The sequence below is a fragment of the Trichechus manatus genome, unplaced genomic scaffold, assembly GCF_000243295.1.
Source record: "Trichechus manatus latirostris isolate Lorelei unplaced genomic scaffold, TriManLat1.0 scaffold00103, whole genome shotgun sequence".
Taxonomy (NCBI): domain Eukaryota; kingdom Metazoa; phylum Chordata; class Mammalia; order Sirenia; family Trichechidae; genus Trichechus; species Trichechus manatus.
Window position 1 is genome coordinate 7,639,646 of NW_004444039.1, and position 23,458 is coordinate 7,663,103.

The 23,458-nt window shown below is 43.3% G+C and overlaps 1 protein-coding gene across 2 annotated transcripts in view; it reads left to right on the plus strand.

The window, feature by feature from the left end:
- The window catches only part of CAP2 (cyclase associated actin cytoskeleton regulatory protein 2), a 186,158-nt gene that overhangs the window by 149,316 nt on the left and 13,384 nt on the right, over positions 1–23,458 (plus strand). Inside the window, exons 7-9 of one of the 2 annotated variants that reach the window (XM_004382980.1) lie at positions 448–553; positions 20,640–20,826; positions 22,696–22,871. In XM_004382980.1, coding sequence (XP_004383037.1) covers positions 448–553; positions 20,640–20,826; positions 22,696–22,871 — 469 coding nt within the window. The remainder of the gene's footprint in view (positions 1–447; positions 554–20,639; positions 20,827–22,695; positions 22,872–23,458) is intronic. The other variant, XM_012557453.1, reaches the window with a different exon arrangement.

The window sequence follows — 23,458 nt, forward strand, 5'->3', positions numbered from 1 at the left end:
CTTAGTAACTTAGAAAGCAAGCCCAGTGACTTCTCTTCTTTTCAATTCCATTCTCATTCCTGAGAGTGCACTGTTTTTCGTTTTGCGTCGGAAGCAGTACAGGAAGAGACGGTCTCCCCTCCATGTTCACCGTCTCGTTGTCCATGAGTGAATTTGATGTCACCAGAACACGTTGCCCCAGGCTGCTCACTTGGGTCGTGTCCCCTCTCCTGTGGTCCATCCTGCTTCACAAGTGGAGTGCAGGGTTCTGGACCACCCGCTCCCCTCAGCCCAAGGGAGTGCTGGGCTGCCTTCCCCTCCAACAGTCTCTTCTGATCCCGGGCTAGGAGGGCGATTTCTGCAGGGCCATCGGGAGCCTTACTTACTGGATAGCCATGTTCCCTTCATTTTTTTTAAAATTTATTTTAGATCCTAACTCTGCTCTCTCCGTTTTCCTTTATAACAAAGTGACCTGCGCCACGTGGATTGGGTGAAGTCATATTTGAACATTTGGAACGAGCTCCAAGCGTACATCAAGGAACACCACACCACAGGCCTCACTTGGAGCAAAACAGTAAGTACCGAGCCCGCTTCCACTTGGCTAGCAAATGGCCAAGGAAATATTCAGGAAAATTGTCGTGCCCCTTGGCTCAGTAACCTCACGCTCCTGAATTTGCCTGAAGGAAAGCATGAGATAAAGCATGCATGTCAAAAGCTGTTTCTGGAAATGTCATTTATGATAGAGAAATTCTTCTGCATGACATGCAGGAAGACATGCAGGCATACAGAAGGAAGGCGGTTAAGTTCTCTATGGTGAGAACGCAATGAAACACCCGAAACAAACAAACAAAACCCAAACCTGTTACCATCGAGTCGATTCCGACTCACAGCGACGCTATAGGACAGAGTAGAACTGCCCCATGGGTTTCCAAGGAGCGGCTGGTGGATTTGAACTGCCGATGTTTTGGTTAGCAGCCGAGCTCTTAACCCCTGCACCACCATGGCTCCATGAAACACTCTATAGCCATTAAAACAACACGTGACGATTACACGTACAACTCTTCACCAATTGATGTGAAGCGATGAAGCGAGCTCAAACGTTCGTGAATAATCAGATGGCACATGTGTTAAGAATCTGTGGTAAAGATTGAAGGGAATAAGGTTTGAGAAGAGTTGTCATTTTTGAGGAGGTCTAATCAACAATCAACTGTCTTAGAAATTTTTCTTAATTTCTCCTTTGGTGTTTTAAAGTTTGTTGAATAATGTTTTTGAATACCTAGGCAATCCTAGGACTTTAAGTAGTATCCTAGTGCTTGGATAAAATCCCAGTCTGTGCCTGTTCCCACTCTAGTTGCCAGGAGAAGGGTCGATCTGGCCTTGCTTCTTCTTCAGCTTGGTGTCTCCAGTCTTCCTGAGCCTGAGTGTGCTGGCGATCCCAGACCCCTGTGGCACCCGGACACACTTCATGGTGTATCACTAGTAGGTTGAACCAAATGAACCTGTTGTCTCAAATTTGGCAGTTTAATATCGTTTAACCTTTACTGCATGGGGGCAGTGATAGTTGTGGTAGAATTCTCACCTTCCGTGCAGGAGACCCGGGTCGACTCCAGGCCGACGCACCTCATGTGAAGTCACCACCCGTCTGTCTGCGGCGGCTCGTGTGTGGCTGCGACGCTGTCAGTTAGCAGTCGAGCTCTTTGACCACTTCGCCGCCAGGTCTCCTCTTCGTATCTTGAGTAGACCTCAATCATAGCACTTGGCATATGGAATTGTCATTTTCTGGGTAACACTGGGCCGCTCGCCACTTGATTGGAAACTCTTCTCTCTGTCCAGTCCCTCACTGGGTTGCTGCACTAAGTACTCAGTAAATGGTTCGAGCTACGTTGTGAATTCGGGGACTCAGACTGTCCTTTGCCCTTTATAGGAAGACTTGCCGTGAAAGCTCCCTTCGGTTAAACATGAACTGTTACTCCAAAGTGGTCACAGTGGATGGTCTAACACTACAGTGAATGGTAGTAAATGTTGAGAAAATGAAGTGGCACATTTGTGAATTCCATTTGAGGATCTAACGCTCACTCTCCTGATAGCTGTTCTCCAACACCTAACTCTTCAGCTCTGAATGTTGATGTCAGTATACCCATTGCCGTCAAGTCGATTCCAACTCATAGCGACCCTACAGAAGAGAATAGAACTGCTCCATAGGGTTTCCAAGGAGCAGCTGGTGGATTCGAACTGCCAACCTTTTGGTTAGCAGCCAAACGCTTAACCACTGCGCCACCACGGCTCCTGTTACAGCAGAATTTGTGATTTTTCAAGGGATTGTGCGACTTCTGCATTGTTCCTCAACACTGACCCCTAAAGACTCACTTCTTTTTATTTTCTCCTTTGCCTGTTTTCTTTATAGCACTGAAATGCACAGTGAAAAATATAACTAAGTTGGTTGATTTCCTTTTTTTCTGCCTACAACATTATGATTTTTGAGAAGAGGGTTGATAAGTATTTGAAGGGTTTTAGTACGGAAAGTTATGTGTGGAAGTGGATGGGTTTTATGTAGACGAATGGAACGATTTTCCATCCAGTTCCAATGTGATGCTGTTGTGTTGTAGCTTAATTTGTCATAAAGAGCACATCTTTGCCATGGAGACAGGTCCTTATTAGAGAACAGTAAACTAAATATCAAGAGTCCTTGGATCTACTGTTATTTCATGGAAGACAGACATGAGAAAGAGTCCCTGGGTAGTGTGAATGGTTAACACGCTTGGCTGCTAACCGAAAGGTTGCAGGTTCGAGTCCACCCAGAAGTGCCTCAGAAGAAACAGCTGGTGATCTACCAAACCAAAAACAGAACCCACTGCCGTTGAGTCAATTCCGACTCCAAGCGACCCTACAGGACAGAGTAAAACTGCCCCGTAGGGTTTCCAAGGAGCAGCTGGTGGATTTAAACTGCTGATCTTTTGGTTAGCAGCCGAACACTTAACCATTGCTCCACTGGGGCTACTTCCAAAAAATCAGCTATCGAAAACTCTGTGGAGCACAACTGAGTTGCCAGGAGCTGGAGTCAACTCGATGGCAGATGTTTTTCTTCTTAAATGCAAGAAGAATGAGAATCCATTTGTGGCAAATAATCATATCAACAAATACTAGCCTATTAATTCTCTAATGAGGCCCATGAAAAACAAATAGAAAAATTATTTTTAAACGGTTTGAATACCTTGAATTCAGTGTACAAAGCCAAGTAATTGTGTTTATGAATATGAAAGAGAAGAATTGACTATTAATTGTAGAAAAATAAATGTAGATGTTTTGCTTTGTTCTAGGGTGAATACTTATCTTTTAATTATGTTCTTTAGAAACATATGCTTTGTGACAGTGACTCTCAAGCTTTTTAAGACAATCCATAGTACGGAATACATTTTACATACACACACACCACTCACACTGTTGAAACATGTTTTACCCAACAGTACTTCCTCTTACCACGTACAACGTATTCAGATATTTTCTTTTCTATTTTAAGTAATTTTTATAAAATTCTGGCTGAGACCTACTAAACTGATTTCATCACCCACTGAGGGATCACATCCCAGATTTTGAAAAACATGGTGTAAAACATACATGTTATTTTATACAAAATGCAAGTGATCCATGGAGCACCCGTTAGGCATCATGGCTAGCCATAATAATGACAGCCGTTATTACTGAGTACATATTGTGCTGTGGGACAATTCAATTCAAAATGGCCATCGTCATAAAGTAGAGCATCTACTTCAGTTCTTTGAAAACCAAAAAACTCATTGTCATCGAGTCGATTCTGACTCATACGATCCTGTAGGACAGAGTAGAACTGCCCCATAGAGTTTCCAAGGAGTGCCTGGTGGATTCGAACTGCCCACCTTTTGGTTAGCAGCCATAGCACTTAACCACTACACCACCATGGTTTAAGAAAGAGCAATATGATAAGGTTTTGGTCAGATATTAAAAATAGGGAAAGTATGCAATAAGAAAATGTTGGTTCAGAAACATCATATTACAGAATCTTTTGACAAGTGTTAAGACATACGCATAGAAGCATACTTTCCTGATATTTTTATCCGCTTCTAAGGTTTGAGGTGGGGAGGAACCTATTACAAAGTATATATAAAAATCATACTTGAACTTTAAAATGAAATTTCTACTTTATAAAACATCTATTCAAAAGATTCTGAAGCTTGATATAGCATAAATCAAAATCATTTCTCCTCACTAACTATGGTCTGTCGGCACAGCAGTGAAATGCATGATAAACAGTTACAGCCAGATTCACAGCATCTTTGCAAAGGAAAGGGCTTTTAGAATTGCCTGATCAGATGGCCTTGGGGAAGAAAACTATGATAAAAATTATTTCATTTATTCCCCCACTGATTACAACTATGTAAACACTGTATGTTTATAAAATGATAAGGATCAGGAGAGAATGTGGAAGTATTTGGTATTGCTGTTCCCTAATACCGTAACATTTACAGGATTTCAAAAATCATTCCTTCCTGATGGACGCAATAATTTACAGTGCCCTTACACGCACCACAAAAAGCTACAGGTACTTAACATCTCAAGTATTTGGAGTAATTCTTGTTTTCTTCTATTTTCAAATTGGATTTTGAGATGCGCATTCTGTGGGGTTTTTAGTAACTGACCGCACACTGCTGAGACTTTGAGTTTCCAAGGCTGCCTCGCTGTAAGAATACTTCCTTCCCCCGAGCTAACAGTTGGAACTGAATCTGCTGTTCCCACCTCCTGACCTTTGCTTCCAGACGGCAGCTGCGCCCGGCAACTGCTGCTCCGCTCAGTTGTCACAGCAAAATGTAAACCTTTGAGGTGAACGATGTCTCTGGACAGAGACTGGCACGAGTGTGTGTGTGTGAGTGTGTACATGTGCTCACACAAGTATGCTGGGGGGGTGCATTTGGGGGAAGAAGCAGCTGTAGGGTAATCTATGTGGAATTTCTCATCATTTATGCTTACCATGGTAAATGGAATCTTCTCGTTTCTGCGAGCTTTTTTATCCCCCCCAACATGAAAGCAATTGTGGACTAAAAGAAGTCTACCGTTTTCATATTGTTTGATCATTGGGGCCTTTTTTCATATTAATGTACATAGCTTCCTCAGTACTAGGTTCAAATACACTTTGCTGAAGCGTTTTGTTGAATCGATCTCTTGGCACCAACCCAGTAGAGACACCGTTACTTACTATCCCATGCAGTTGGCGGATTTGTAATATTCTTTGGCAGTTCCTTCAAATCAAAGGTCTTAAGCTGAAAAACTAAGGCCTAATCTTTACACTTATAATTACAAAATAATTGATTTCTTTTTTCTATGGACTGTCCAGATCAGCATTCAAACTATTATTCCATTCTGTGCGGATCTGGCCAGAGAAAGGTCATGAAAAGAATTCCATGACTAGGATAAAATATGATTGTTTCCTTAACTTTCTGGTGTTAAATTTGTTGGCATATTTCTGTCTTTTCATGGGTCTTCCTGAATTACTTTAGTTTTGCGAACAACTAGGGTATAATTGTAGAGTAGAATAAAACTACTCATAAATCAGTGTGGGTAACATTTACGTAACGGTGATGTACTTCTTAATGCTAATCATTTGGATTTTAAAAATCTGTTCTAGTCGCCAATTTATCAATCCTGCCCTCAGCTGAACCCCCATGCAAATACAGATAGTTGGGGGTGGTTAAAATTATAGACAAGGTGAGGCCTGATTTTCACCGAAGCAAGATACTTTTTTATGATCACTTTTTTTCCTCCAGGTAGATACTTCTTTTCAGCCCATTTCTCAATGTAAAGGCCAAATGTCCATTAACAAAGTCAAAGTTTAACTGTTTGCTTTTGATCAGATTAAAACTCAGCCAGAGGGTAGCCTAACTTACTATAAATAATGTAGACTCTGTAGCAGGTCATTAAATATGTATGTCTTTTAAGTTTTAACTCTTCTGGTCTCACGATATTTCTAAGAGAAAACTGTTCTCAACCTTTTATATCTAAAGTTTCCTTTAGGATTTGGACCAACCCATGCTTTAGATTTTTGTTTTGTTTTAAATACTTTTATGGTGTTTTAGGTAAAAGTTTACAAGCGCAAATTAGTTTCTCATTCAAAAACTTATACACAAATTGTTTTGTGGCATTGGTTACAATCCCCGCAATGTGTCAGCACTCTCTCTCTTTCCCTTTCCACCTGACTTCTCTGTGTCCATTCGCCCAGTTTTTCTGCCCCTTCTTGCCTTCTCATCTTTGCTTTTGGGCAGGTGTTGCCCATTAAGTCTCCTATACTTGGTTGAACTAAGAAACACATTCCTTACACGTGTATTGTTTGTTTTATAAAAACTCATTGCCGTTGAGTCCGACCCATAGCGACCCTATAGGATTTCCAAGGAGTGGCTGTCGGATTTGAACTGCCGACCTTTGTATTAGCAGCCGAGCTGCTAACCACTGTGCCAGCAGGGCTCCAATGTTTGTTTTATACTGGCTGAAAGGTGGACTTCGGGAGTGGCTTCACTTCTAAGTTAGCGGAGGTGTCCTGTGGCCATAGTCTTGGAAGTTCTTCCAGTCTCTGTCAGACCAGTAAGTCTGGTGTCTTTTTGTAAATTTGAATTTTGTTCTACATTTTTCTCCTGCTCTGTCCAGAACCCTGTCAGAGCAGTCGGTGGTGGCAGCCAGGCACCATCTCGTTCGCATGAGCTCAGGCTGGTGGAGGCTGTGGTTCATGTGGTCCATTAGTCCTTTGGACTGGTATTTTCAATGTGTCTTTGGTTTTCTTCATTCTCCTCTGCTCCGAATGTGATGGGCACAAATAGATGTATTTTAGATGGCCGCTGGCAAGCTTTTAAGACCCCAGATGCCACTCACCAAAGTAGGATGTAGAACATTTTCTTTATGAACTATGATGACCTAGATGTCCCCCGAGACAATGGTCCCTAGCCCGCAGCCCCAGTAACTCAGTTCCTCAGGGTGTTTGGGTGTATCTAGGAAGGTTCTATGACTTTGACTTGGCCAAGTTGTGCTGAGTTCCCCTATATTGTGCATTGTCTTTCTTTTCACCAAAGTTAACACTTGTCTGCTATCTAGTTAGTGATTTCCCCTTCCCACCTCTCCCCTCCCTTGTAACCATCAAAGATTGTTTTTTTCTGTGTGTAAACCTTTTGTTGAGCTTTTATAATAGTGGTTTCATACCATATTTGTCCTTTCGTGATTGACTTCATTCACTCAGCATGACGCCCTCCAGATTCATCCATGTTGTAAGATGTTTCCAGGATTCATCATTGTTCTTTATCATTGTGTAGTATTCCATTGTGTGTATGTACCATAATTTGTTTATCCATTCATCTGTTGATGGGAGCTTAGGTTGTTTCCATGTTTTTGCTATTCTGAATAATGCTGCAATGAACATGGGTGTGCATATGTTTATTCATGTGACGGCTCTTATTTCTCTAGAATATATTCCTAGGGGCGGGATTGCTGGATCATATGGTATTTCTATTTTTAGCTTTTTAAGGAGCTGCCATATGATTTTCCATAGTGGCTGTACCATTTTACATTCCCACCAGCCGTGCATAAGAGTTCCAATCTCCCCGCAACCTCTTCAACATTTGTTATTTTCTGTGTTTTTGATTTGTGCCAGCCATGTCAGGTGAGACGGGATCACACTGTGGTTTTGACCCTGGTGGTGTAGTGCTTGCTAACCAAAAGGCTGGCAGTTTGAATCCACCAGGGTCCACCTGAGTTTTCGTGTTAGTTGATGAAGATGTACAAATGTTTTTAGAGGATTTAAGTCTTGTCTTCTTCTACCTAAATCAAGACAGAAGTAGTTTTAAAACTGCCTACTTTAATGGGCAAGATTATTTCATTTACTAGAATTTTTTATAGCCAAGAACTTAAACTCCAAACCAGAGGGCCAACAAGTTAATATGCAGTCATAATTTATTCAAACCATCGCCTGGGAACATTTTAATTAAGATATGCTCCTTTCAAATTCTTCAATTTGTAACTTTGAAGGCCGTGGCGTAGCTGAGGGGGTCCTGTTCACCACCGAGGTGCCCCGTCTAAGTCCATCCTTCTAGCCTTCGCACCCCAAGCCTCCCCCGCTCCCGGAGAGGCAGTAATCATTGGCAGGGCTAAGTGACTTCCCCATCTCCTCCCCTCCCCACCCCTGGAATGAGGAAGGGCGGTGGCAGATAAAGCCTTTTTAGGACAGTAAAACCAAAAGCAAACCCCTTGCAGCTGAGTGGATTCAGGGTGGCAAATCTTCCTCCTTTAAAAGTGAACTTCGTTTTTTCAAATGACCAAAAGCCACTGAGAACCCCTTTGGAGAGGGATCAACTCAGGTAACAGGCTTTTCAGTCGAAAAGAGCAGAGGTAGAGGAATGAGTGATTATTTGATGTGTCTACTTTTGTAAGACGTCCCTGGGTGTTACAAACGGTTACACCAAATCATCTGCTACCACTGTTGTTGAGTCTGAACAATCTTAGGGTTTAAAACGTGAAAGTTGAGATTTTCCAAACAATTTAATTATCTGGGACAGAATCACAGGAAATCTTAGATGAAAAATTCCTCTTTGTGGCTGATTTTGGTTTTTTAAGGTAAGCTGATACATTTCACTCTTTGCTTATTTTTGCCGTGAAAACATAAAACCTCTAAAAGTACCTTATCAGTCCAACTTTCTACAAACTTAATAAAATGGATAATTGGAGTTATTTTTATCGATTATTTCAATCCAAAGCTAGACTTCCCTTGAATTAACCAGCTAACTAAGGCAACAATGTTTGTGTGCGCAGAGAGGAAGGGGGAGAGGGATAGAAGTGAGTTTGTTATGTGTTATCACTACCAGCCAGCAACGTGGAGCCTTCATTGAAGAGCTGGACGTAATGTCCCTTCCAGAATAAGATCTAAATTCTAAAGTAATAAGATGATTAGTAATTATTTCGAGAAGTAACAGTTAGTGAAAATAAACGTCTACACACATTAGTTTCTAGGTTTACACTAAAACATATCAACGTTCCGCATGCTGCGTACAATGGCTTCCTTATTTCATAGTCACAGTTCATGTATTTAAGAATGCGGGAGGCAGCTGTTCCCAGGACAGTTGAAATTAACTTCGAGAAAGAGATTTGCAATACAGTAACTGTTGAAACGGCCTTTGTGCCAAAGGAAATACTATATATGTGTAGAATCAAACATCTGCTCTCAAAATGAATCTTAACGGACCTTTCAGAAGCGTCGGCTTTAGGTCTTGTGTTGTGTTCTTGTGACATAAGTGAACTTCCGCACCCTGAATATGCCCACGTAAGGTCATAAATGAGCTGCTTTTCCTTTTTGTAAGTCGTAAGCCATTGTTCTAATGACTTTAATAGACTGTACTTTTCAACTGTAAGATGCTTAAAGGACTCATTTCATCAACAGAACAAAGCAGTTTCTTACAAAGCCATCATGTGGGGCGGGCAGGGTGGTCACCGCTGCCTGACTGACATGGAGTCTTTCTCCCCGGGGCTCCTGCAGCCCCATCCACCGCCATTTCCACCCTCAAGCTCACTTTTCCCGTTTGTGTGAGCTTGTGCAAGTCACACGGCATCACAGTGGGGTTCATTTGTATTTTTTTAATAGACTTTTTTTAGAGCAGTTTTAAGTTTACAGAAAAATTGCGCAAAAAGTACAGAGATTTCCTATATACTGCATCCCACAGACATCCCCACACATTTGTTTGGTGCATTTGTTACAATTGATGAACCGATATTGATACATTATTATTAACTAAGAATAATGCATTATCAGGAGGGACCAGTCCCTGGAGAAAGACATCATGCTTGGTAAAGTAGAGGGTCAGCAAAACAGAGGAAAACCCTCAACGAGATGGATTGACGCAGTGGTTGCAGCAAGAGGCTCAAGCATAACAACGACTGTGAGGATGGCGCAGGACCGGGCAGTGATTCGTTCTGTTGGACACGGGGTCGCTGCGAGTCGGAACTGACTCAATGGCACCAAACAACAACGACAAGTAAAGACAACAGTTTACATTAGAGCTCACTCTTTGTGTTGCACAGACAGCACTGTGGGTTTTGACAAATGTATGCTGTCCCGCGTCCACCAGTATGGCATCCTACAGAATAGATCCACCACCTTAAAAATGCCCTGGGCTCCAGCTTTGACGTCATACAGTTCGTAGCTTTTCAGACTGACTTCTCTCACTCAGCAGTGTGCATTGAAGGTTCCTCCGCGTCTTTTCGGGGCTTGACAACTCATTTCTTTTTCTCACTGAATAGTATTCCACTGTATGCACGCACCACAGCACGCTCACCCACTCGCCTAAGGAAGGACATCTTGGTTGCTTACACTTCAGGGCAGTTACGAATGGAACTGTCATATACGTTCAGGTGCGGGTTTCCGCGTGGACGTATGTTTTCAGCTCCTTTGGGTCAACACCTAAGAGCATGATTGCAGGATCAAATGGTAAGACTGGCTCTGTAAGAAACAGCCAGCTTGTCTTCCAGAGTGGCTGAACCATTTTGCAATCACACTATCAGTGAACGAGACTTCCTGTTGCTCCACATCCTCACCAGCAGGTGGTGCTGTTTTGGAACGCAGCCTTTCTGACAGGTGCGTAGCAGTCCCTGGGTGGTGCAAATGGTTAATGCACTCAGCTGCTACTCAAAAGGCAGGAGGTTTGAGTCCACCCAGAGGTGCCTTGGAAGAAAGGCCTGGTGATCTACTTGAAAAATCAGCCACTGAAAACCCCATGGAGCACAGCTCTACTCTGACACACATAGGGTTGCCATGAGTCAGCGTCGACTCTACAGCTGTTTAATAGGTATGCAGTGGTATTTCATTGTTGTTTTAATTTGCAATTCACTAATGATATATAACGTGGAGCATTTTCTCATACGCTTATCGGCCACCTATATATCTTCTTTGGTGAGAGTCAGTTTAGGTTTTAAATTGGACTGAACCACATAATCTTATAGGTCTGAGATTATGATTCTACAGTATAGAACTAAGGTAACAATAACTGGTAAGGTAAAACACAGTGTAAAAGAATTTGTAATTAAGAGCTCTTTTAGAAGGACCAGAAATAACAACAAAAAGACAAATAACCCAATTAAAAAATGGGCAAAGGATATGAACAGGCACTTTGCCAAAGAAGACATTCAGGCAGCTAAAAGACACTTGAAGAAATGCTCACGATCATTAACCATTAGAGAAATGCAGATCAAAACTATAGTGAGATAGCATCTCACCCCAACAAGGCTAGCATTAATCCAAAAAACACAATAAATATTGGAGAGGTTATGGAGAGACTGGAACACTTACACACTGTTGCTGGGAATGTAAAATGGTACAATCACTTTGGAAATCGACTTGGCGCTTCCTTAAAAAGCTAGAAATAGACCATACGATCCAGCTATCCCACTCCTTGGAATATATCCTAGAGAAATAAGAGCCACCACACGAATAGATATATGCACACCCATGTTCATTGCAGCACTGTTCACGATAGCAAAAAGATAGAAACAACCTAGATGCCCATCAATGGGCAAATGGATAAACAAATTATGGTATATCCACAAAATGGAATACTATGCAACAATAAAGAACAATGATGAATCTGTGAATAATAACATGGAGTAATCTGGAGGGCATTATGCTGAGTGCATTTAGTCAGTCACAGAAGGACAAATATTGTATAAGACCACTATTAAAAGAACTCAAGAAAAGGTTTAAACACAGAAGAAAACATTCTTTGATGGTTACAAGGATGGGGAGGGAGGGAAAGGGTTATTCACCAACTAGATAGTAGACAAGAATTATCTTAGATGAAGGGAAGGAGAGCACACACTATAGGGGAAGTCAGCACAACTGGACTAAACTAAAGCTAAGAAGTTTCCTGAATACAACCAAATACTTCGAGGGACAGAGTAGCAGGGGCAGGGATCTGGGGACCATGCTTTCAGGGGGTATCTAGGTCAACTGGCATAACAAAGTTTATTAAGAAAATGTTCTGCATCCTACTTTGGTGAGTGGTGTCTGGGGTCTTAAAAGCTAACAAGCGGCCATCTAAGATGCATCAATTGGTCCCAACCCACCTGGAATAAAGGAGAAAGAAGAACACCAAAGTCACAAGGAAAGTATTAGCCCAAGAGACAGAAAGGGCCACATAAACCAGAGACTGTAACAGCCTGAGACCAGAAGCGCTAGATGGTGCCCAGCTGCTACCAATGACTGCCCGACAGGGAACACAGCAGAGAGTCCCTGATGGAGCAGGAGAAAAATCAGGTGCAGAACTCAAATTCTAGTAAAAAGACCAGACTTAATGGTCTGACTGAGACCGGAGGAACCCCAGAAAGCATGGCCCCCAGACTCTCTGTCAACCCAGAACTAAAACAATTCCTGAAGCCCACTCTTCAGTCAAAGATTAGACTAGACTATGGGACATAAAATGATACTCATGAAGAGTGTGCTTCTTAGCTCAAGTAGATACATGAAACTAAATGGGCAGCTCCTGTCCAGAGGTGAGATGAGAAGAGAAGGCAGACAGGGTCCAGAGCTGGCTGAATGGACATGGGAAATCGGGTGGAAAGGAGGAGTGTGCTGTCAGAGTCTAGGGAGAGCAACTAGGGTCACATAACAGTGTGTGTATAAATTTTTGTATGAGAGACTAACTTGAATTGTTAACTTTCAGTTAAAGCACAACAATTAAAAAAAAAAAAAGAAGGACCAGAAACAGTCAGATAATTTGCAAGAATCAGCGTCTTTCATTACATATCTTTGTTTCCTTCCACATGTGTAGATCTGACCATATAGCCTCTGTTCAGAGAGATGGACGCAGTCTGCGGCCAACATTGCAGTTTCTCAAGACCTGGTTGGTAAATAAGTGGGGACGAGAGCCTGTTACGTTACCCTGGTGACTCCCCTAGATGCGCTCAGGTCCCTGCACAGGCACTGTTAGCTCAGAGGCTTTCCCAGCCCTCGTCCTCGGCACCTCCCAGGCAAGGTTGCCCATCCAGGAGATGTCCTTCTATATCTCCAAAAAAATACAGTTGCCACCAGGCAACTCATGGCGACCTCATGTGTGTCAGAGTGGAACTGTGCACCGTAGGGTTCTCAGTGGCTGAATTTTTTGGAAGTCAATTGCCAGGCCTTTCTTCCGAGGTGCCCCTGGGTGGACTAGAACTGCCAACCTTTTGGTTAGCAATCAAATGCAGTAACCATTTGCAGCAGCCAGGGATTCCTCTGTATCTGCAGACTGCGCTATTGCAAACTGTAAAGGATGCCAAATCCGCCCTCTTTCGGTGCCCCTCTGTCTCGGAGCTCCCACCCTCCCATGTTGCCTGGGAGGAAAGTGATCTGATCCATTACTTCTCATTCAGTCTACAGAGCTGGTGCGTTCCCTCTGCCGTGAGTTCTTATCTTGGAAACGAGGGGCAATGCCCTTAAAGCTCTCGTTCCCAGGAGAGGGGTCAGGACCCCATTCCAGAACAATCTGAGCACTAAGCAGAGGACCAAGGTGTGGGTACAAGTACCCCATTAGTGCAACCACGGGGTACTGAGAAAAAAAATGAACAAGGCAAGAGGCCAGTTTCTAGAACCAGCGCACAGACCCGAACAAAACCAGTGTTAAGGGCCATTCAATGCTGACGTGGCAGTGCCAACACCCAGGGTGTCTTATATTCTTTTAGGATCAAGACTGGTTCCAGAGGAAGGGTAGGAACTCCGTCAGCTGCTACTGCATGAGAGCAATGGAGTGAGGAGTAAAGGAGATAATCACTCAGGCAGGTTGTTACATCACCTCCCAATACTTCAGTCTTATGTATCCAAGTCAGAGGCCATTATGTGTCGAGGCAGCCCACACCTTTAGTTACTGGATTATTGTTGTTGTCAGCTGTTGTCAGCTCTGACTCATGGCGACCCCACGTACAACAGAACAAAATGTTGCCCGGTCCTGTACCGTCTTCACACTTGCTGGCATGCTTCAGTCCATTGTTGCTGCCACCGTGTATTCTGAGTGCCTTCCAACCTAGGGGGCTCGTCTTCCAGCACTATATCCTGTTGTGATCCATAGGGTTTTCACCGGCTAATTTTCAGAAGTAGATCACCAGCTCTTTCTTCCTCATCTGTCTCAGTCTAAAAGCTCCCCTGAAACCTGTCCACTGTGAGTGACCCTGCTGGTATTTGACATACAGGTGACACAGCATCCAGCATCACGACAACACGTGAGCCACCACAAGATGGTCAGCTGACCAGGGAGTTGTAGTTAATTTAACTAGAGACTATTAAAAAAAAACAGTCCACTGACTACAGCAGAAAGGAGTTCCCTAAAGAAAGCTTTAGACTCCAGCAAGTACATGCTTGAAGGATTTATGCGTCTGCCATTTACTGGTAGTTTAATATTGGATCAGCCTTTCCGATTTTCCATTTCACGTTCTCTAAGAGAGGGATTTCAATTCAGTCTGAGGAATATGGTTACGATAATTAAGATTAATCTCAACCCTAGCACAGAACGGCGGTTCCTAAACTTGTCTGCATCTTTAATCACCTAGGAAGCTTCAAAAAATCTGAATGCCTGTGTCCCAGCCCTCAGAGAATGTGGCCTGGGTTTTGAGATTTTTAACAGATCCCAGATGCTGCTGCTCTTCAGACAAGTTTGGGAACCCCTGGCATAGAGTCTGCCATATGCTGAGCATTAAATATCTGTGAAATGTACCATATGACCCAGCAATTCCACTCCTAGGTATTTACCCAGAAGAACTGACAGCAGGGATACAAACAGATGCATGCACACAAATGTTCGCCGCAGCATTTTTCACAACAGCAAAAAGGTGGAAACGACTCAAGTGTCAATCAACAGATCAATGAATAAATAAAATGTGGTCTGTCCATACAAGGGAATATTATTCAGCCGTAAACAAGAATGAAGTTGTGATATATGCTACAATGTGGATGAACTTGAAAACATTATTCTGAGTGAAATAAGTTAGACGCGAAAGGACAAATATCGCATGATCCCACGTACGTGAAATATCTACAACAGGCAACTGCACAGGGACGAAACTTTATCAGCGGTTACCAGTAGTGGGCAGAAGAGGGAAACGGGAGGTGTTTCTGGAGGGATACCGAGTTTCTATTAGGGGTGATGACAGAATTTGTAAATGGAGGGTGGTGATGGTTACACAAGACAGTGAACATAATTAATGTCACTGAATTGTACATATAAACATCGCTGAAATAGTAAATGTTCTGCTATATATATTTCACTACATTTTTTTTTAAATTAAAAAAATATGTATCTGTGAAAGAGATGAGAAAAAGCAGTGCCTGGCACACACGGGACTTTCCATACTTTTTGGCTCCCTTCCCTTCCCTTCTGTTTTCTGGGGGAACAGGCTGAGACTCCAGTCGTGTGACTATCACTCGGGGCCAGGCACGTAGGATCAGACAGAAAGCTTTGGTCTCCTGTGATGGAATAGCCTATGGAAAGAGAAGAGAAGAAAGAAGCAAGATCAGGTGCGCTGCAAGGGGCAGCCCGTGGAGATCCAGTTCAGAGAATGTCTATCAGTCTGATTTCGAGCACTCCGTACAGCAAAGCCCCTGAATGCTAACTGCAGTGTAACCTTGGAAACCAGAGTGCGGTACTGTGCTCCCTCTGGGCCCATACAAGAGTGAACCAGGTTGTACAAAGGCAAAGTCCGAGGCAGGGTTTCAATGAGTCCTGAGTGCTCTTATTTTTTGGCTTTTATTTTCAATGTTTGTTGCAGTAAATCCTTTGTTTGATGTTCGGGGATCAGCCAGCTGAATGGATCAAAGTTCCAAAAAGCTGAATATGCGTTTTATTGGTTTTAGTGTCCCTTCACGGCTCTTGGAGAGAGGCTCTGAATTCTGAGACTAAGGGAACCACTAAGAGTTGGAAGTAGCCTCAACTCGCCTTTCCACAAAACACGACTATAAAGCTGCAGTGTTTCCAATGGGGGGGTTCTTCACTTACGCTCTGAGTTATTACGAGCTTACAGTAAAAGTGATACTGCGTGGTTCTTAGCATCTGGAGCTGAGGACTAGAATATCGTTTGATGGGTAAAGGTTATATTATATTCTCTTTATGATTCAAAGCAAATTCTCGAATTTCACCCCAGTAACATAAAACATTTAGAATACTGAAAAAAAAAATATTGGTCAGTCTCAAGAACTGTGCTGTCATTTTCTACCTGACCCAAGAATCCTAATGGAATCAGGCCCATCCTTCTTAGAAACAAACCAAAAAAAAAAATTGCGAATTATATCTTCAGGAGACAAGACCTCCAGCTAGACATCTATCTAGTTATCTAGTGCTGCTATATCAGAAACACCACAAGTGGGTGGCTTTACAAACAGAAATTTATTTTCTCACAGTTTAGGAGGCTAGAAGTCCAAATTCAGGGTGCCTGCTCTAGGAGAAGGCTTTCTCTCTCTGTCGGATCTGCAGGAAGGTCCTTGTTTCTTCAGCTTCTGCTTCCTGGTTCCTTGGAGATCTCCATGTGGCTTGGCATCTATCTTACCCCATCTCTCTCTCTTCCCTTGTTTAATCTCTCTTATATCTCAAAAGAGATTGACTCAAGATACACCCTACACTAATCCTACCTATTAACATAACAAAGAAAACCCATTCCCAAATGGGATTATAACCACAGACATAGAGGTTAGGATTTACATCACATAGTCTGGGAGGACATAATCCAGTCCATAACATTCCATCCTTTGGCCCCCAAACTTTCATGTCCTTCCCACATGCAAAATACATTCACCCATCACGTTGTCCTAAAAGTCTTCAATCAACACCAAGTCCAAAATCTCATCTTTGGAATCATCTAACTCAAATATGGGTAAGACTTTAGGTGTATTCCATCCCGGGGCAAAATTCCTCTTCATCTGTGAACCTGTGTGATGATTAAGGTTGTGCGTCAGCTTGGCTGGGCCATGATTCTCAGTGGTTTGGCAGTTATGTAATGATGTTATCACCTCCATAATGAAATCTGATACGATGTAAATCACCTCCAGGATGAGATCTGCTATGAGCAGCTAGTCAGTTGAAAGGGAGTTTCCTTGGGGGTGTGGCCTGCATCCAATATAGGTGGACTTTCTGGCAAAGCTTGCTGGCTTTTGCTTGCTCTGGGCCCTGCACCTGGCTCCTCATCTGACCTCTGCTTCTTCAAACTTGAGCTAGCAGCTTACCTGCCGATTTTGGGATTTGTCAGCCTCTGCAATCTGTGAGCCGGAGGCCTCCATCTGACCTGCCAATCTTGGGTTCACCAGCCCCTGCAGCTATGTGAGTCAGGAGAAGCCTCCAGCCTGACCTACAGACTTGGAACTTTCTAGACCCTACAACTGTGTGAGCCATTTCCTTGAAATAAATCTCTATCTAGATAGATAGATAGAAAAATATAGATATATACATATATATACACACATACATATATACGCTTCACTGATTTTGCTTCTCTAGAGAATCCAGCCTAAGACACTGTGAAATCTAGAATACAAGTTATCTGTTTCCAAAATACAATGATGGAACAGGCACAAGGTAGACATTTCCATTACAAATGGGAAAAATTGGAGGGAAAGAAGGGATAACAGGCACCAGGCAAGTCCAAAACCCAGCAGAACAAATGACATTAGCTCTCAAGGCTTGAAAATAATCCTCTGTTCTCTGAGATCATCTGGGCAACGGCTGTGCCCTCCAGACTCTGGGTGTTGGCCTCTGGATTCTGGATGGAGGTCCTTGGCCCCTCGACCCTGAGCTTCAGCCCCACCTTCCAGGCCCTCTGGCATGGCAACTCTGTTCCCTTGGCTTTGGGCAGCCCCATTCTACTAGTCCGTCTGAGTGGCGACCTCACCCCCTCAGCCCTGACAGGCCCCATTCTTCTGACCCTTGAGCATGGAAGCCCCACCCCCTCAGCTTTGGGTGGTGGCCCCATCCCCTGGCACATCTTACTGGCAGCCCCACACTCTGGAACCGAGCTGGCAAAGATCTGACTCTTTGAAACCTAGGAGGCTGTGGCCTCACCCTTTGAGATCCAGGAGACCATGTCCCCACCCTTTGAAACCAAGAAGGCCTTGCTTCCCATGGTTCTTCCAACAGTTCTGCTGATCTCAGAGCTCTTCCAGGGATAGTCCTTTTCTTTTCTAGGAGGACAACAGATAGAGCTCTTTTGGCCTGTTTCCTGCCTATAGAATTCCAAGAAGAAGACAGTGTTTTTTCCTTTCATTCTTTCTCTGTCCCCTTCAGTCTAAGCTGATGGGTTTTCTGCTGTGGTAGTTGGTTTGATCCATCAGTCACAGGCTTAATCTCTTTAAAAAAGATTGTGTAGCCATGTCCTTGGTGAAAATTCTAGGACACATGTTCTCAGTTTGTACAACAGAATTTTCCATATCTTTAAGTTTTGTTTTCATTTTTCACAGTTCGTTTTTAAGTCCATCGCTTTGCTCTCACATTTTACTATAAGCAGCAAGCAGAAACCACACGGCCCCTTTAAGATCTTGCTTAGAAACCTCATTAGCCAGATATCCAAGTTCATCACTTACAAGTTCTACTTTCCACCAAACATTTGAACATAATTTGGACAAGTTCTTTGCCACTCCATAAAAAACATCACCCTTCCTCCATTGTCTAATCACGTGTTTATCATTTTCTTTTAAAGGCTCACTAGAAGCGCATTCAACATCCACATTTCTAGCAACGTTTTGTTGTTGGCGCCGTATGTATTCTCTAAGACATTACTTTCTCTATAGCTTTCCTCACCTCACCAGAATTGCCTTTGACATCCACGTTTCTACCAACAGTCTCTTCAAGGCAATCCAGGCTTTCACTATTAGGCACCTTGAAAATCTTCCAGCCTCTACCCATTATCTAATTCCAAAACCACTTCCATATTTTAGGTATCTGTTAGAGCAACACCCTACTCTCGGTACCAAATTCTGTCTTATCTAGTGCTGCTGTAACAGAAATACCACAAGTGGGTACCTTTAACAAACAGAAATTTGTTTTCTTACATTTTAGAAGGCTAGAAATCCAAATTCAGGGTGCTGGCTCTAGGGGAAGGATTTCTCTCTCTGTGGGCTCTGCAGGAAGTTCTTTGCTTCTTAGCTTCTGCTTCCTGGTTCCTTGGAGATCTCCATGTGTTTGGGCATCTATCTTACCCCATCTCTCTCTCTGCTCCCTTACACTAATCCTGCCTATTAACATAACAAAGACAACCCATTCCCCAATGAGATTATAACCACAGGTTAGGATTTATAATACATATTTTGGGAGGACATAATTCAATCCATAACAGCGTGCACTCTGAATAAGAGAAGAATCTTTTCTTTTCAGTGTAATTCTGCACTTAATAGGGAATATGTAAGTATTTTGAAAATAGCATGCCTTTTTTTTCAACAGAAAACTACTACAGACGAAAACACCCTGATTTTGATACTTCGTAATACTGGCTTGTTGGTGAAAATAAAGATATGCTTATTCATTAATAGTTAGTACTAGGTAATGTGTTTTTTCCACCAATAACCAAACATTTTGTATTTAGTATTGAAAATATGTGAGCCTGAGCCACATTTCCATCATTCCCAATTTTTAAGCTTCCTGGTTTTTGTTTTATTTTATTGGATTAGCTTATAATTCCTTATCATAGCTATAGAGTTTTACTTCTGGGTTTAAAAGTAGAATGGTATTTATCCCAAGTCTGTTGTATATGTGTGTTTGTCCTACTGATTTTAAGCTCTGAAAGAACAGTCATCTATGAGGGCATTTTAAAACATTAAAATGAATTCCTTTTTTTACTATACTTTTCTATATGTTTGAAATACTTCACAAGGATAAAAAAAATTAAAAATACAGGCAGAAAATTAATTTAAAAAAAATACTAATCCCTCCATTTGCTTTTACTGCCACTTGAATTTATTAGAACTTAATGCTGAAAACACAGGTTGCCTTTTGCATAGCGGGGAAAACAAGGATAAGCGTAGATCTTACTCAGGAAAGATCAGCTCCACTAACATTCAGCATTGGACCAACCATCAGATGGGTTCTGGACCCTGGGCCCTCCAGGTTTGCCAAGCATCCAGGTCACATGTGTTCCCTGTTTGGGGGGTCACTTGGAGACATGCGTATTTGAAAAATGAGTTCCAGAGAAAGGGTTTCATTATCTCTTTCATTAGCTGCTCGAAAAAGGTTCAAAAACATCTAATAACCATTGCATATTTTTGACCGTTTTCCCTCTTGTTGGTGGTAGCAATTGCCAGTGTCCCAAAAAGGTTAATCCTCTTACCAAATGGACCACGTTTTTCTTAGGATCCGAAATCGGCCAAGGCCCCGTGTTATTCAGATCCTGAGCTTTGGGCGTGAACTTGTGCCGTGACTTTCTTTGCCTCTGAGTTGGCACGGTGTCTCCTGGACTTGCAAAGCCCACACAGGGCTGCACAGCTACGTCCTCGTTCAGGTCCCCAGGGCAGATCCCCCTCCTGGGCCTCAGGCCTCTCCGTCGGTGAGTTTTCAGCCCACTCCCTCGTCGTCCACAGGTTGTGAGTGACACTGGCGAAGTCCCCGTTCTTAGCAACGGCATCCATCTCAATACAAACAGTGTTTTCCACCTTCCCTCTCCCGCAGGGTCCGGTGGCATCAACTGCATCAGCGTCCGCCTTCTCCCCTGGGCCTGGCCTTCCTCCTCCCCCTCCGCCTCCGCCTCCTCCAGGGCCACCTCCGCTTTTTGGTACTGAAGGCGGAAAAGAAGAGCCCTCTCCTTCACGCTCAGCTTTGTTTGCTCAGCTTAACCAGGGAGAAGCAATTACAAAAGGTGAGAAAGCGGGACCTGGAGGCCATCTCCCTGTCCAGGCACCAGATCCTCCAGAGCCCACACTGATATGCCGTCATCCCATCCCGGTCCCCAGCACACGGGAACTGCTACTGGGCAGGGGGAAGCACACGGTCTGCTTCATCCCCAGGCAGACTGGTTCAGGGGACTGTTGAGTGGAACAGATAGAAGAACGCAAAGCTTCTGGGTTCTAACTCTGCCCCTGTACTGCATCACCACCTCAGCCCGTCTTCTGCAATTAAGGCATCCAGATTACGTGAAACAGAAATTATACACAGTAACACTCCTGTCCTCAGGCAGTGTCCAGGCTTGTCAAAGAATTATATCATTAAAGGACCTCTGTCCTCATGAGGAATGGTTAATTTATAAATAGATAGATAATGGTATATATTTTTATATATAAATAAATAATAATGGTAATATACCATTATATATAAATATACTTAAAAAATTCATAATGGTAATATACCATTACTTATTTATTTATTTTTAAATTAACCATTCCTTATGAGGACAAAGGTCATTCAATGATATATATCCCCATACCAAACTCGTTGCCACGGAGTCGATTCTGACTCATAGCGACCCTGTAGGACAGAGTAGAACGGCCCCATAGGGTTTCCAAGGCTGTAATCTTTACGGAAGCAGATGGCCACATCTTTCTCTGGCAGAGCTGCTGGCAGGTTTGAATGGCCAACCATTTGGTTAGCAGCCAAGTGGTTAACCACTGCACCAGGAGGGCTCCCTGTGTGTGTGTGTGCGTGTGTGTGTGTGTGTGCGCGCGTGCATGCATGTGTGTGTGTGTGTGTGTGTGTGTAATCCACCCAGAGGTGCCTTGAGAGAAAATCCTGGTGGTCTACTTCCATTGAAAACCCTGTGGAGCACAGTTCTACTCTGACGCACATGGGTCACATGAGTCAGAGTCGACTCGATGACAACTGGTTTTATACACATATATATATAGTTGTTGTTGCTATGTGCCTGTGAGTTGGTTCTGTGTAATTATCACAGAACATTACGGAGCCCTGGTGGCACAATGGTTAAATGCTGGGCTGCTAAACACAAGGCTGATGATTTGAACCCACTGAGTGGCTCTGCAGGAGAAAGACGTGGTGATCTGCTTCCATAAAGATTACACCAAGCAAACACGATGGGGCAATTCTGCTTTGTCATGTGGGGTCGCTTTGAGTCAAAATCAACTCGATAGCACAGGACGGCATCAACAGAACATTTAAAATATATCAGGATCAGAAGCACATGCATTCTATACAATAAGGCCATGTGGCCAAAAAGTAGATGAAAATACATATTTGCTTCGGACAGGTAATAGGAATTATGACGTAAGTGCCCCTGTGCTCTGGGCTGGGAGCTAAGAATCCCTAATTCTAAGTTCTAAATTCCAGCTGGCTGTGCTATCCCCTCTTAGCATCATCTGCAAAGTAGAAGACTGGACTCGTAATCCTCAAGTCGATTTCATTCTCTCATATATATTTACTGGGATGCTTTGATTTTTTAGGCTATGTCTGGGGAATGATTTATCCATGACATAAGAAGTAAACTATGGGATGTTTCTGAGGAGGTGATTTGTGTTTTGCAGAATTTTTATCTATCCTCTTCAGCTTCATAAAGAAAAAGTTCCCAAAATAAAAAATTACCTCCACTGCTTCTATCAGTTCTACATTTATACAGGTCTCAGACTCTGCATCTTCACCCTGAGAAAGAACTAGACTCTTATGAGAAGAGCGTCACCAGAAATCCTGGTGCTGTTTTAGTCATGACGATCTAGGAAGTTAAGGACATCTCCCTCCTGCCGAAAATATAAAGAAATGTGTCTATGTGTTGCCCTTCTAGGGCTCCGGCACGTCACAGATGACCAGAAGACATACAAAAATCCCGGCCTACGGGCTCAAGGAGGACAAACTCGATCTCCAACCAAAAGCCACACTCCAAGTCCCACTTCTCCCACATCTTATCCTCCTCAGAAACATGCTCCTGTGTTCGAGCTGGAGGGGAAGAAATGGAGAGTGGTGAGTAATGCCCTTTCATCCTTATTCCTGACACGAGCTGACAAAAGGACCAGCAGCTAAGCCACTGACCACCGTCTTAAGGATCTCAAAGTGAAATGACAGCCGCAGAGGCCACCAGCTAGATTAGACACTGGGGCATTTTTTAATGCTTCCACCAGCTGCTCACCACGCAGCAAGAGAAACCATGAACATGTGGGACCGGGAGATCTGTGCCCCGTCCTGATCAGCGAGAGGGTGTTTCGTTGTATCCCACTGACGAAGATACTTACATAACTGCACGGTACTGCTGCCACCCACCGATTTCAGGGTAAATCCTATGTGAACTGGACAAAGGCACTTTGAATGTAGATGAAAGGGGGGCCCCCGCCCATCCAGGGGCTTCCCTAAAGATTGAAGACCAAAGTTGAGTTGCCATTGAGCCAATTCTAACTCATGGCGACCCCGTGTGCGTCAGAGTAGAACTATGCTCTGTAGGGTTTTCAGTGGCTAATATTTCACCCAGACTTGCCTCTGGGTGGCCTCAACCTGCCAGCCTTTCAGTTAGCAGCTGAGTGCATTAACTGTCTGCACCACCCAGGGACTCCAAG